Source organism: Callithrix jacchus, chromosome 1 (assembly GCF_049354715.1).
Source record: "Callithrix jacchus isolate 240 chromosome 1, calJac240_pri, whole genome shotgun sequence".
In the NCBI taxonomy this organism is placed as follows: Eukaryota; Metazoa; Chordata; class Mammalia; order Primates; family Cebidae; genus Callithrix; species Callithrix jacchus.
Window position 1 is genome coordinate 192,081,690 of NC_133502.1, and position 13,996 is coordinate 192,095,685.

Sequence of the window (13,996 nt, forward strand, 5' to 3'; positions counted from 1 at the left end):
AAATGGAGACTCAACCCAGTCTCTTCCCTGGTTGCTGTAAGCAGGCAATGATACGCAGAAGAACCCAACCCAAGCCTAGCCCTGCACATATGAAGAGACAATGCTATTCTGGAACTTGAATTCCAAAGACAGGGGAATATCAGGCGACAGCCCCCAACACTTTGAACACATGATACTCTTGCTTTTCTCACAGAGCATATTAAAAGACTGGTGTTCAGTGGAACCCATGTGGGGAATACCGCGCTAGAATAATCTGACTTGCCCTTTGTGTTGGCCAAGGAGGGCACCACTTGGATCTAACCTTCAAGAGAACTTGCCAGCCAGGTGCAGTGGCTCACGCCTATAATCCCAGCACTTTGGGAGGTCGAGGCAGTCAAATTGCAAGGTCAGGAGTTCAAGATCAGCCTGGCCAACAAAGTGAAACCCTGTCTCTACTAAAAATACAAAAAAATTATCTGGGCGTGGTGGTGGGTGCCTGTAATCCCAGCTACATGGGAGGCTGAGGCAGGAGAATCACTTAAACCCAGGAGATGGAGGCTGCAGTTTGCCGAGATCATGCCACTGCACTTTAGCCTGGGCAACAGATTAAGAATTCATCTCAAGGCCGGGCGCGGTGGCTCAAGCCTGTAATCCCAGCACTTTGGGAGGCTGAGGCGGGTGGATCATGAGGTCAAGAGATTGAGACCATCCTGGTCAACATGGTGAAACGCTATCTCTACTAAAAATACAAAAAACTAGCTGGGCATTGTGGCGCGTGCCTTAATCCCAGCTACTCAGGAGGCTGAGGCAGGAGGTTGCAGTTAGCCAATATCGCATCACTGCACCACTCCAGCCTGGGCAACAGAGCGAGACTCTGTATCAAAAAAAAAAACCAAACAAAAAACCTGACTCTGCTGGAGGAGTAAAGAAAGCTGTCAGTCTCTGGCCACAGCACCTTCCCATCACTGCAGCATTTGAGCTGAGGCCTGGCCACTTCTGCCCAACACAAGACTCCTTTCAATGGTCAATCTTTGCTCTGGAACTCCGAGAGGGTGGGTCTGCCAGAGAGCCTCACAGTCCTAGGCTCCTGCTGGTTATTTCTGCAACCTTCCCACCTTATAGGTCACAGCTCTGCATCATGAGCAGAAGGCTCTCCCTACTTTATCTTTCCCAGATGTCATTCCAATAATCCTCCTGCCCCTCTACCACCCTCTCAGGGTCTACTGACTACAGGCAGAAGATCCCTAGCCAGTTGTGTGTGCCCTGGGGAGGCCAGAGGAGTAGGAGCTACTTATGGGACAGCCACCCAGGCAGGGGTGTGGAAGGGACTGGACACAGGCAGGGGTTGTGGGAGTGTGAACAGGGCTTATTCAAACCAGCCTGGGCCTACTGCCCCAAAGAGCTCACCTTCAACTCCGACTTCTTCTCTAAGGCCTTGGCGATGACCCTGGCTGCTTCCACGCCCACCGTGTTGCCTTCCAGACGCAGAGCCTCCAAGTTGTCAAAGTCTTCAATCTCTTTAATCACATCTTTAGCTGCCAGAGACCGAAGAGCAGAACCTTAGGCTTTTGGAATCACAAACAGCTAAAGCAGGAGAGAGTCTGGCAACCACCTTGTCACTCGACACTTTAGAGTGCCATCTACCATGCAACAAGCCCTGTCTTACAAAGGAGTATCAGGCCGGGCACCATGGCTCACGCCTGTAATCCCAGCACTTTGGGATGCCGAGGCGGGTGGAACACAAGGTCAAGAGTACGAGTCCAGCCTGGCCAACATGGTGAAACCCCATCTCCACTAAAAACACAAACATTAGGTGGGCATGGTGTGCCGCACCTGTAATCCCAGCTACTCAGGAGGCTGAAGCAGGAGAATCATTTCAACCCAGGAGCCGGAAGTTACAGTGAGCCAAGATCACACTACGGCACTCATGCCTGGGCGACAGAGCGAAACTAACAAAACAAACAAAACAAAGGAAAATCAGACAGGCTCATGGTCTAGTGTACAGAGAGCTATGCAGATGGTTCCTCTGTAATGAGTGTTAAAACCAGGCATGCAGAGAGGCTTGGGAGCCGAGGCAAAGAGCCACTGGGTGCTCACAGCAAAGAAGACTTTGCCAAGTGGGTGGTGTGTGTGGAGCCTCTGAAGATGGGCAGTGTACCAGGCCAAGCAGATAAATGGCACCCAAGACAGAAGGCCAGCAGGCACGATGGCACAAAGGCCTTCACCATTCAGTGCTTCATGTGGTGGGTGTTTGTCCACTACTGTGCTATTTTATTATGATAAAACATTCCAAACCACCTAAATGTCCATCAAGAGAAGACAGAAGACTCAGTGCAGTGACTCAAATGGTAATCCCAGTACTTTGGGAGGCTGAGGAAGGCAGACTGCTTGAGCCCAGGTACATTATACAATCAGTTACACCAGCACTGCTATGAAAGGGGACACAGGTGTTTTTGACTTGAAAAAAAATACATGTTATAGAAGTGATAAGTGAAAAATTAGGTTACTCAAGTGTTTGGTCTGATCACTCTTTAAAAATGTATGTATTCGGCCGGGCGCAGTGGCTCACGCCTGTAATCCCAGCACTTTGGGAGGCCGAGGCAGGTGGATCATGAGGTCAAGAGATCGAGACCATCCTGGTCACCAAGGTGAAACCCCATCTCTACTAAAAATACAAAAATTAGCTGGGCATTGTGGTGCGCACCTGTAATCCCAGCTACTCGGGAGGCTGAGACGGGAGAATTGCTTGAACCCAGGAGGCGGAGGTTGCGGTGAGCCGAGATCGTGCCATTGCACTCCAATCTGGGTAACAAGAGCGAAACTCCATCTCAAAAAAAAAAAATGAACCAGCTCTGTTCAGGGAAAAAAAAAAAAGACTATGCACTAGAAATCAACAGTAGTTATATCCCTGGGGCTATATGAAAGTGAGGATGTATTTTTTTCCTGTTCCTTGAATGTTTCTGTATTCTATAATAAACCTGCATTAATTGTAAAATCTGAACAAAACCAAAACTTACATGAAACAAAAAAGTTGAGTCTGGCTGACACAGGATGGAGCAGGATGACATGTGGGAGGGAACAGACAAGAGATGTGTATGGGAGATAAAGTTTGAATTGGACCTTCTGGCCAAGAAGGGTCTTAAGAAAGGACTTACAACCTATTAGATGCTCCCTAAGTGGTTGTCGAAGGTGGGTCCAAGTTTCCCTGATTGGACCAGAATTCCAGGATGCCTCACTGATGCTGATGCGGGTATTTTCACTTCCAGATGCCAGGGAATTCAGGGTTGGTCAGTCCCAGCCATGTCTTGCCAAGGGATGAAAGACTTCCGGGAGCTTTTTTTTTTTTTTGAGATGGAGTCTCGCTCTGTCACCCAGGCTGGAGTGCAGTGGCATGATCTCAGCTCACCGCAACCTCTACCTCCTGGGTTCAAGCGAGTCTCCTGCCTCAGTCTCCCGAGTAGCTGGGATTGCAGGCACACACCACCATGCCCGGCCATTTTTTTTTTTTTTAAAGTAGAGAGAGGTTTTTTTTTTTTTTTTTTAGGGAGGGAAGGAGGAAGGGAGGGAGAAAGAAAGGGATGAAGGAAGGAAGGAAGGAAGGGAGGAAGGGGGGGGAGGGGGGAGCAAGGGAGGGAGGGCGGGAAGGGAAGGAATTCAAGCAATGAGAGAGACACTGCCGACCTGGATCTAGAGGTTTACAAGTTTTCTTTTTTTGAGAGAAGGAAAAAAAAAAAAAATGAGTAAAGGAGAGAAAGAAAGAGGGAGAGAGAGAGGAAGGGTGAACAGAAATATTGCTTTATTCTGAAAAAAAAAAAAAAAAAAACGGGTCTTAATAATGGCCAATCAATGTTTCATTTAAACCTATGAGTAGGTGTAAAATTGACAAGAATGTATACTTTATGTATTTGAAGTGGAGAGCTCTATAAATATTTATTAAGTTTACTTGTTCCGGATCTGAGTTCGAGTCCTTGATATCCTTATTAATTTTCTGTCTCATTGAATCTAAGTCTCTACGTATCTGGGTGTTAGGATCGTTAGCTCTTGTTGTTGTATTGATCCTTTAACCACTATATCTCTTTGTTGCTTTAAAATCTATTTTATCCACTACGAGAATTGCAACTCCTGCTTTTTATTTATTTATTTATTTTTGCTCTCCATTTGGTTGGTAAATCTTTCTCCATTCCTTTGTTTTGGGTCTTTGTGTATCCTTGCACGTGAAACAGGTCTGGATGTAACATGCCATTGGGTTTTGGCTGTGTCTTTTGATTGGGGGATTTAGTCGATTTAAATTTAGGGTTACTGCCATTTGATGTTAACTGGCTGTTTGATCCATTCGTTGATGAAAATTCTTCTTTATGTTGGTGCTCTTTACTTTTTGGTATATTTTTAGTAAGGCTAATACTGGTTGTTTCTTTCTGTGTGTAATGCCTCTTTCAGAAGCTCTTGTAAAGCAGGCCTGGTGGTAATAAAATCTCTGAGTACTTGCTTGTTCATAAAATATTTTATTTTCCCTTCAGTTGTGAAGCTTAGTTTGGCTGGATATGAAATTCTGGGCTGAAGGTTCTGTTCTTTGAGGATGTTGAATATTGGCCCCCACTCTCTTCTGGCTTGTAGAGTTTCTGCTGAGAGATCTGCTGTAAGTCTGATAGGCTTGCCTTTGTGGGTAATCTGACCTTTCTCTCTGGCTGCCCTTAGTATTTTCTCCTTCGTTTCAACCCTGGTGAATCTAACGGTTATGTGCATTGGGGTTGCTCTTCTTGAGGAATATCTTTGTGGTGTTCTCTGTATTACCTGGGGTTGAATATTGACCTGCTTTGCTAGTTCAGGAAAATTTTCCTGAATAATATCCTGAAGGGTATTTTCCAGCTTGGATTCATTCTCACCGTCGCATTCAGGTACACCTATCAGACGTAAATTTGGTCTTTTCACATAGTCCCACATTTCTTGGAGACTTTGCTCATTCCTTTTTATCTCTAATCTTGTCTCTTGTTTTCTTTCATTAAGTTGGACTTTGACCTCTGTTATCCTTTCTTCTGCTTGAACAATTCGAGTGTTTAAACCTGTGCATACTTCTCCGAGTTCCTGTATTGTATTCTTTAGTTCCATTAATTCACTTATATTCCTCTCTATGTTGTCTATTCTCAATAGGATTTCGTCAAACCTTTTTTCAAAGTTCCTAGTTTCTTTACGTTGGGCTACAACATGTTCTTTTAACTCACAGAAGTTTCTTATTATCCATTCCTTGAAGAGTGATTCTGTCATTGGGATGTGCTCGTTCTCTGTCAAGCCTTGTTCCATTGTTGATGTGGAACTGTGATCATCTTTAGAGGGAGAGGCATTCTGATTTTGAGTATTCTCAGCCTCTTTACGCTGGTTTCTTCCCATCATTGTAAATTTATCCTCCTGTCGTCTTTGAAGTTACCAACTTTCAGATTAGGTCTCTTGATTGGACGTCCAAGTTGTTAGTTCCCAGGGCCAGAACGGCGGCGTTAAGACTGATGGTGCTTTTCTGCCCAGGATTCTCCTGTCTGGCTTCCTTCTTGTGTCCGTAATGGGCGACTCTGCCTTCCTGGGGCGCTAAACCTCGGTCAGAAGGGGAACCAGTCTCGTTTACTCTGCGCCGAGAGCTGCCGCACTGAGGTGCCGTCACAGCCGCTGCGCCGGTCTCAGGAGTCGTGCTGGGGACCCGTGTGGGTTCTCCAAACCTCGGTCAGAAGGGGAGCCGGCCCTGTTCACTCTGCTCCAAGAGCTGCCGCACTGAGGTGCTGGCGAAACCGCTGCACCGGCCACAAGAGTCACGCTGGCGACCCGTGTGTTTCCTCCACTGGGGATCTTCTGCTCCATGAGCGACCAGAATTTGTCTGAAAGTGTGGCGTCCTCTAGTTCTCTGCGCTTTGACTGAGAGCTGCAATCCCGAGCTGTTATCAATCGGCCATCTTGATCGTTCCTCTTGTTTTTCTTTTTAAAGTAGAGATAGGGTTTCACCATGTTGGCCAGGCTGGCCTCCAAGTGCTGACCTCGGGTGATCCGCCCACCTCAGCCTCCCAAAGTGCTGGGATTATAGGCGTGAGCCACCGCGCCCGGCCTGCTCTTAAAGTAAAAGTGAGCCCTCTCCCTGCCTTACTTACCAGAGCCTTTTGTTCACTTGTTTTCATAGAGTATATTCACATTTTGCCTTTAATTAGTTACCTGGGTACATCATTCCTATTCCAGATTTGCTGCTTCTTAGGGATTGGGTCAGCTGAGCACCCCTGGTAACTTACAAAATGGGAGAAACCATATTTAGCCTGTACTGGGAGATGAAAGAAGTTACCTACACGGATTTCACAGCCAGCCAAAGTTGAGTTCTTTTTTTTCTTTTGAGACAGAGTCTCATTCTGTCACCCAGGCTAGAGAGAGTGCAATGGCATGATCTCAGCTCACTGCAACCTCTGCCTCCCAGGTTCAAGTGATTCTCCTGCCTTAGCCTCCCAAGAGTAGCTGGGATTACAGGTGTCTACCACCACGTCTAGCTAATTTTTGTATTTTTAGTAGAGATGAGGTTTCTCCACATTGGCCAGACTGGTCTGGCACTCCTGACCTCAGGTGATCTGCCCGCCTCGGCCCCCCCCAAAGTGCTGGGATTACAGGTGTGAGCCACCATACCCGGCCCAAATTTGAGTTCTAATCCTAGCTCCTGGTCAGGTATGGTGGCTCACACCTGTAATCCCAGCACTTTGGGTGGTCCAGGCGGGTGGATCACGGGGTCAGGAGACCTAGACCAGACTGGTCAAGATGGTGAAACCCCATCTCTACTAAAAATACAAAAAAATTCAAGACCAGCCTGGCCAAAATAACGAAACCCTGTCTCTACTAAAAATACAAAAATTGGCCTGGTGTGGTGGCTCATGCCTGTAATCCCAGCACTTTGGGAGGCCAAGGCAGACGGATCATGAGGTCAAGAGATCAAGACCATCCTGAAACCCCATCTCTACTAAAAATGCAAAAGTTAGCTGGGCATGGTGGAACACACCAGTAGTCCCAGTTACTCAGGAGGTTGTGGCAGGCAGATCACACGGTCAAGAGATCAAGACTATCCTGACCAACATGTGAAATCCCATCTCTACTAAAAATACAAAAAAAATTCAAAACCAGCCTGGCCAAGATAACAAAACCCTGTCTCTACTAAAAATACAAAAATTGGCAAGGCACAATGGCTCATGCCTGTAATCCCAGCACTTTGGGAGGCCAAGGCAGACGGATCATGAGGTCAAGAGATCAAGACCATCCTGAAACCCCGTCTCTACTAAAAAACAAGTTAGCTGGGTATGGTGGCGCACACCTGTAGTCCCAGTCACTCGCGAGGCAGAGGCAGGAGGATTGCTTGAACCCGGGAGGCAGTGGTTAAAAAAAAAAAAAAAAAAAGAAAGAAGGAAAATTAAAGCTGTGCCTTTAGGCATGTCATACCACCTCCCTAAACTGTAAAATGGAAATCCAGTTTATCTCACAGGATTTTGTGAAGATAAACTGAGATACTATTTACCTGGCACTTAATACCCTTGTCTGACACAGTGTTCAATAAGTGGCATTTAGTATCAAATCAATGTTTCCTAAACTGAGCTCAATGTTCTAATTGAAGCACAGGAATAGGGATTTCACTGGACCTCTGTGAATATCCTAGCTCTGCTATTTATCAAATGTGTGACCTTGGGCAAGTTACCTAAGTCTCCTAAATCCTTTTTTCTCATTTATAAAACAGCAACATTCCCATCTATCTCCCACAAGGGTGATACAAGCATCAAAAGTGATAAGCAAGGTGAAATGGGGCAGATCACCTGAGGTCAAGAGCTCAAGACCAGCCTGGCCAGCACAGTGAAACCCCATCTCTACTGAAAATACAAAAATGAGCTGAAGACTGGGTGAGGTGGCTCATGCCTGGCCTTTGGGAGGCTGAGGCAGGTGAATCACCTGAGGTCAGGACTTCAAGACCAGCCTATCCAACATGGTGAGACCCTGTCTCTATTAAAATAAAAAATAAAAATTAGCTGGGCATGATGGTACACGCCCGTAATCCCAGTCACCCAAGAGGCTGAGGCACAAGAATTGCTAAAACCCAGGAGGCAGAGGTTAAACTGAGCCAAGATCGCACCACCACACGCCAACCTGGGCAACCGAGCAAGACTGTCTCAAAAAAAAAGTTAGCCGGGTGTGGTGGCGTGCGCCTTTAGTCCAAGCTACTTGGGAGGCTGAAGACAGAGAATCACTCGAACCCAGGTGGCAGAGGTTGCAATGAGCCAAGATTGTGCCACTGCACTTAAGCCTGGGTGACAGAGTGAGACTCATCTCTAAAAAAAAAAAAAAAAAAGAAGAAGGCTGGGCGCAGTGGCTCACACCTATAATCCCAGCACTTTGGGAGGCTGAGGCGGGTGGATCACCAGGTCAAGAGATCCAGACCATCCTGGTCAACGAGGTGAAACCCCGTCTCTACTAAAAATACAAAAATTAGCTGGGCACGGTGGTGCATGCCTGTAGTCCGAGCTACTCGGGAGGCTGAGGCAGGAGAATTGCTTGAACCCAGGAGGCGGAGGTTGCAGTGAGCCGTGCCATTGCACTCTAGTCTGGGTGACAACAGCGAAACTCCGTCTCAAAAAAAAAAAAACACACACACACACACAGGGAGGAAGTCTTATAAACATTAAGGCCCTATGGAGATGTTAGGAATGTGGGTCACCTCACTCCCAGCTACCCAAGGACTCAAGCAGCCTCTGACCTGGGGAGGGGAACAAGGCTGCCTACACAACGTGACAACCAGGCATGTCCAGACCAGTTCCCCTGGTGGGGCCAAAACCCCAGGAGCCCTTACTGATGCAGGTGCCTTCACCTGCAGATGCCAGGGGGATTCAAGGTTGGTCAGTGGCAGCCGAGCTTTGAAGAGGGATGAAAAGACAGGGTCTGCTTTCTGGTTCCTAGTTTTCTGTGGCTGCAGTGCCTGTATACACACAGACAGCCATCCCTCTCCCAGGGGCATCTGGCTGCATGGACCAGCATCTTCCAAGAGGGCCTGGATTGTTTTAATGCAGCTCCACCAGAGCCTCAGGTCTGGGGAAAGCAGTAGCATGGCGGTTAAGGCAGGGGTGGGGAGAACACCAGATATGAAGTCAGAGTCAGTGGCTGTATCTTGGGACTGGCGCTAACTGTGGGCCCTCATTATCCATCATCCCCTCCTAAGAAAGAAAGGGCAGGGCACAAAGGGATACCCACTGCAAACATGCAGAGCACAGGGGAGCTTGTTCATGGGCAAATGACCTCTGAGCTTCATTGTTAGAACAGGCCCAGTGATACCTCACAGAGCTGCTGGGACAAAAAATGAAGACAATGTAGCAGAAAGAGTCTAACAACCAGTAAGAGTTCAGTGCACTCCCTTTCCTCCCCTAGACAAAGCAGCGCAGAACTTCCAGAAACTCACCATCTTCCGCAGTGTTGAGTTTGAGGCTCTTGCCCTTGAAACTCAGCTGTCCCCCAGCCACCTGAGTCTTGGCCAGTGTCTCTGCCAGCTTAGCAATGTCTTCTGAGGCCATGTTGGCCAGGCTGGTGGGCTCCCCTGGAGATCTGCAGACTGAGAAGGCCAATGTTGCATTAAGAAAAAGGAGTCTCCTGAGGCCCCTGGTTGGGGGGGCAGGTTAGGACATCAGCCATCTCAGGAGTCTGACCCTACTTCCCCTGCTGTGCAGACCCTAGAACTAAACCACTGGATGGAAGGAAAACAGCATCAGAGAACAGTTCCAGAAGGTGTAGGAGATAGTAAAAGAGCAGAAAAATCATGTTTTAGCCTATAAGGAGCTACCATCTCATTATAAGTGCTCCTCTGCCAAACTGCCACAGCTGGGACACCCAGCAACACCGTGTGAACTGCCCATTTCCTGGGTCCCTTCAGTGAATGGCACTCAAGTCCCAAAACAAAGGCTGCAGAGTCTGGCCCAAGCACACACCTGCTTGAACATCTTGGCTGTTCTCTGTTTGAGGGTCCCATTCCTCAAACAGGACACAGATGGCTATGGGATCCAGATCATCCATCCCAGAGAATGTCCCACCACCTACGCCGGCATGACTCTGGGGTGGGTCACAGGGGTCAGCCCCACTGCACGCCTGGTTTCAACCCTGGCCAGGAGTCTGGGCAGGGTACAGTGGACCCTGAAGGGTTCCTAGGAGACCAGAGATCATCATATCATAACAGCTACCATCATAATAGGCCAGGGACAGGGTTGTCACCCATGAAGCCCTATTGTACCCAAGTTTACCAGATATGGGTAGAAATGGGGTTGATGAACCACATTGTCTATAAAATCAGGAGTGCTGGTAAAACAAGTAAAGCTGGCCAGGTGCAGTAGCTCACACCTATAATCCCAGTGTGGGAAGCTGTGATAGGAGGATTCCTTGAGCCCAGCAGTTCAAAACCAGGGAGAACAACATGGCAAAATCCCATCTCTATTTAAAAAATAAATAAATAAATAAATAAAGGCCGGGCACAGTGGCTCACGCCTGTAATTCCAGCACTTTGGGAGGCCAAGGTGGGTGGATCACGAGGTCAAGAGATCGAGACCATCCTGATCAACATGGTGAAATCCCGTCTCTACTAAAAATACAAAAAATTAACTGGGCATTTGTGGCACGTGCTTGTAATCCCAGCTACTCAGGAGGCTGAGGCAGGAGAATTGCCTGAACCCAGGAGGCGGAGGTTGCGGTGAGCCGAGATCACGCCATTGCACTCCAGCCTGGGTAACAAGAGTGAAACAGTGAAACTCCGTCTCAAAAAAAAAAAAAAAAAAAGGCATTATTAGGCCGGGCACGGTGGCTCATGCCTGTAATAACAGCACTTTGGGAGGCCAAGGCAGGTGAATCACCTGAGGTCAAGAATTCAAGACCAGCCTGACCAACATGATGAAACACTGTCTCTACTAAAAAAATACAAAAATTAGCCACGCAATGTGGTGGGTGCCTGTAATCCCAGCTACTTGGGAGGCTGAGACAGGAGAATTGCTTTAACCTGGTTGACGGAGATTGCAGCAAACTGAGATGGTGGCATTGCACTCCAACCTGGGACACAGAGCAAGACTCCGTCAAAAAAAAAAAAAAAGAGGCATTATTAGGATATAATTAAATAAAGAGGTCAGGGACTGGGCCATGCAGACATCCTATTCCTGGGGGAACAGGATTACTACAAAGGGGAATAGCAAATGCAATGGCTCTTGTAGGGGAAAGCAGGATGGAGGAACTGAAAGAGGGCCAGTGGGGCTGAAGCACAGAGAAAGACAAAAAAAAAGGAGTTAAGAGATGAGAGTTAACAAGGGGCCCAAATCATAAAGGCCATTTGAAGAACAGTGGCTTTGACTATGAGTGACAAGAAAAGCCACTGAAGGGTTTCTAGCAGAAGACAGATGTCATTTGACCTATGTTTTGACAGGATCACTCTACTTGCCAGACAGGACCTGGCATATAGAAGGTGCTCAAGAAATGACTCGTTGAAACTGCATAAAAATTAACCAGAGTCAGGTGCAATGGCTCACTCCTGTAATCCCAGCATTTCAGGAGGCTGAGGTGGGCGGATTGCTTGAGCCCAGAAGTTAGAAACCACCCTTGGCAATATGCCGAAACTAAAAATACAAAAATTAGCTGGGTGTGGTATCGTGTGCCTGCAGTCTCAACTACTTGGCAGGTAAGGTGGGAGAATCACTTGAGTCCTGGACGTGGAGGCTGCAGTAAGCTGAGATCTTGCCGCTGTGCTCCAGCCTGGGCAACAGGACACCCTGTTTCAAAAAAAAATAAAATAACCAGAGCCCAGGCACGGTGGCTTACGCCTGTAATCCCAGCACTTTGGGAGGCCAAGGAAGGTGGATCATGAGGTTAGGAGTTCAAGACCAGCCTGGCCAATATAGTGAAACCCTGTCTCTACTAAAAAAAAAAAAAAAAATTAGCCAGGGGTGGTGGTGAGCACCTGTAGTTCCAGCTGCTCAGGAGACTGAGACAGGAGAATCGCTTGAACCCAGAAAGCTAAGGTTACTGTGAGCCGAGATAGTGCCACTGTACTTCAGCCTGGGCTACAGAGCAAGACTCCATCTCAAAAAAAAAAAATTAACCAGAAACCAACCCAGTGCAGTGGCTCACACCTGTAATTCCAACATTTTGGGAGGCTAGGTGGGAAGATCACTTTAGACCAGGAGTTTGAGACAAGTCTGGGCAACAGAATGAGACCGTGTCTCCATAGAAAAATTTAAAAATTAGCCAGGTGTGGTGGCACCTGTAGTCCCCACAACTTGGGAGGCTGAGGTGGGAGGATTGCTTGAGCCCTGGAAGCCGAGGCTGCAATTGAGTGGTGATCGTCCCACGACGCTCCCGCCTGGATGACAAGAGGGAGACCCTGTCTCTAAAAAGATAAAAAATAAAAAACAAACCGACAAAAAAACAACCTGAGACCCCAGCATCTCTTGCAGTTCTGCAATGGGACAATTTGAGGGTATAAGGTGGTGGTGGAGTCTCCCGATAGAATAGGGACAGAACTTCTCAGCTTAAAGGGGCCCCATTCCTCAGTCCAGGAGAGAGACAAAAAGATGCACCCCTCCACAAACACTTTATAGACTAAGAAACTGGAGCACAGAAAAGTGAATTGATTTGTCCAAGGTCAGCAAATGGTCAGCGGCAGAGAAAAAGCAAAGGGTTAATAGAGAAACGTCCTCTCCCCGCTCGCAGCAGCATCGGAGACTTTTCTGAGGTGAGATGCATGCTCCTACGAAGCGTCAGCAGTGACTCACATCGATCCCAGGGACAACGGCGCCTGCCATGGCCCCCAGCAGGCGTGGGCCTGCCGGGAGGCGGCGCCGTGGGAGTGACGCGCAAATACAGGCCGCAAATGACAGACGGGCGGCGCGGGAGCCGCATCTGGAATTCCCAGAGGACTCGCACCGCCTTCGGTTGACAGCGAGGCTAATATGAGACGCCACTGCCAGCAGCTGCAGGCTGGGCGGCTCCGGAAAGTCAGACGCCCTTTAAGCCTCAGTTTCCCCATTTGTGAAAGGAGCCAGCGTCGCCCAACACACCCACTCCCGCAGCCACCCCCGGAGCGCTCGGCTGTCGAAGGCGAAGTGGAGAAAGCCGAGGGGACAAGCAGAAGGCGCACAGGGGAGACACGCCTCCTCGCCCCGCACCCATGTCCCAGGCAGGTGACGGGAAAAGGAAAGGGACCCTGACTGTACCGTAAACAGGCGGCGCCGCCGCGTGGGGGGAACCGAGCACGCGCGTCCGCCCCAACAGCACGGGGACAGATTTAGGGTCCGGGTCAGGCCGGAGTCGCCACCTCGGGATCCAGGGGTCGCGATGTCCACCCTGCTTGTCTGTCCGGTCTCTCGGGCTCCCGGCCTCTCGCGCTTCCTACACCACCTGCTCTCCGCACCGCGGCGGATGATGGCGGAGGAGGAGGATTTTGAAAGCCGGCAGTTTCTTTGCTTCGATTTGATTTGTTCGAGGCCCAGGCAGGCTTGCCCTCGCCCGGCACGCGCGGTCTCTCGGGTAAGGTAGTCTCGTTCTCCCGCGTGGCGCAGCGGGGCGCGCGCCGCGAACTACCCATCCCATGGTGCACGGCGCGCAGAGCTTCCCCACCGCCCTCCCGTTCGCCCTCCGGTGGCGGCTTCTGGCTCTTTCTCGCGGAGACGCAGGGCGGTGTTCAGCAGGGAGCGTCCAAAGACTACAATTCCCAAAATGCGTTGCGCCCGGGCCCGTCCGCTTTTCCGGAAAGGTTTTGTTTGCGTAACTTTGGTGATGCAGGTATTGCCGACTGCTGGGTCTCCTCCGCAAGACGCTGGTTTCCATTTACCGAAAGAAAAGACTCCCTTCAGTCCCATGAAACTGAAAGGGCATTCGAAGGCTTCCACTTAGATATGCACAAATTACTTGATAATTAAAAAGGGGAAATAGTAACTATCGTAGAGAAGCTCTACAGACATCACTCGAACGGCAACGTTAACATCAACAGCAGGACAAGCTGACA

At 48.8% G+C, this 13,996-nt stretch overlaps 1 protein-coding gene across 6 annotated transcripts in view; it reads right to left on the minus strand.

Moving 5' to 3' along the window:
* The window catches only part of RANGAP1 (Ran GTPase activating protein 1), a 42,540-nt gene extending 29,122 nt beyond the window's left edge, over positions 1 to 13,418 (minus strand). For 3 of the 6 annotated variants that reach the window (XM_078334994.1, XM_078334990.1, XM_008979576.5), the window contains exons 1-3: positions 13,206 to 13,418; positions 9,425 to 9,574; positions 1,387 to 1,514 (exon numbers count right to left, since the gene is read on the minus strand). In XM_078334994.1, the coding sequence (XP_078191120.1) occupies positions 1,387 to 1,514; positions 9,425 to 9,536 (240 nt within the window). In that variant the 5' untranslated portion in view covers positions 9,537 to 9,574; positions 13,206 to 13,418. Of the gene's footprint in view, positions 1 to 1,386; positions 1,515 to 9,424; positions 9,575 to 9,947; positions 10,135 to 13,205 lie in introns of those variants that run through there. The other 3 variants (XM_054239290.2, XM_035266711.3, XM_035266690.3) reach the window with 1 other exon arrangement.
* Positions 13,419 to 13,996: the final 578 nt, after the last annotated feature.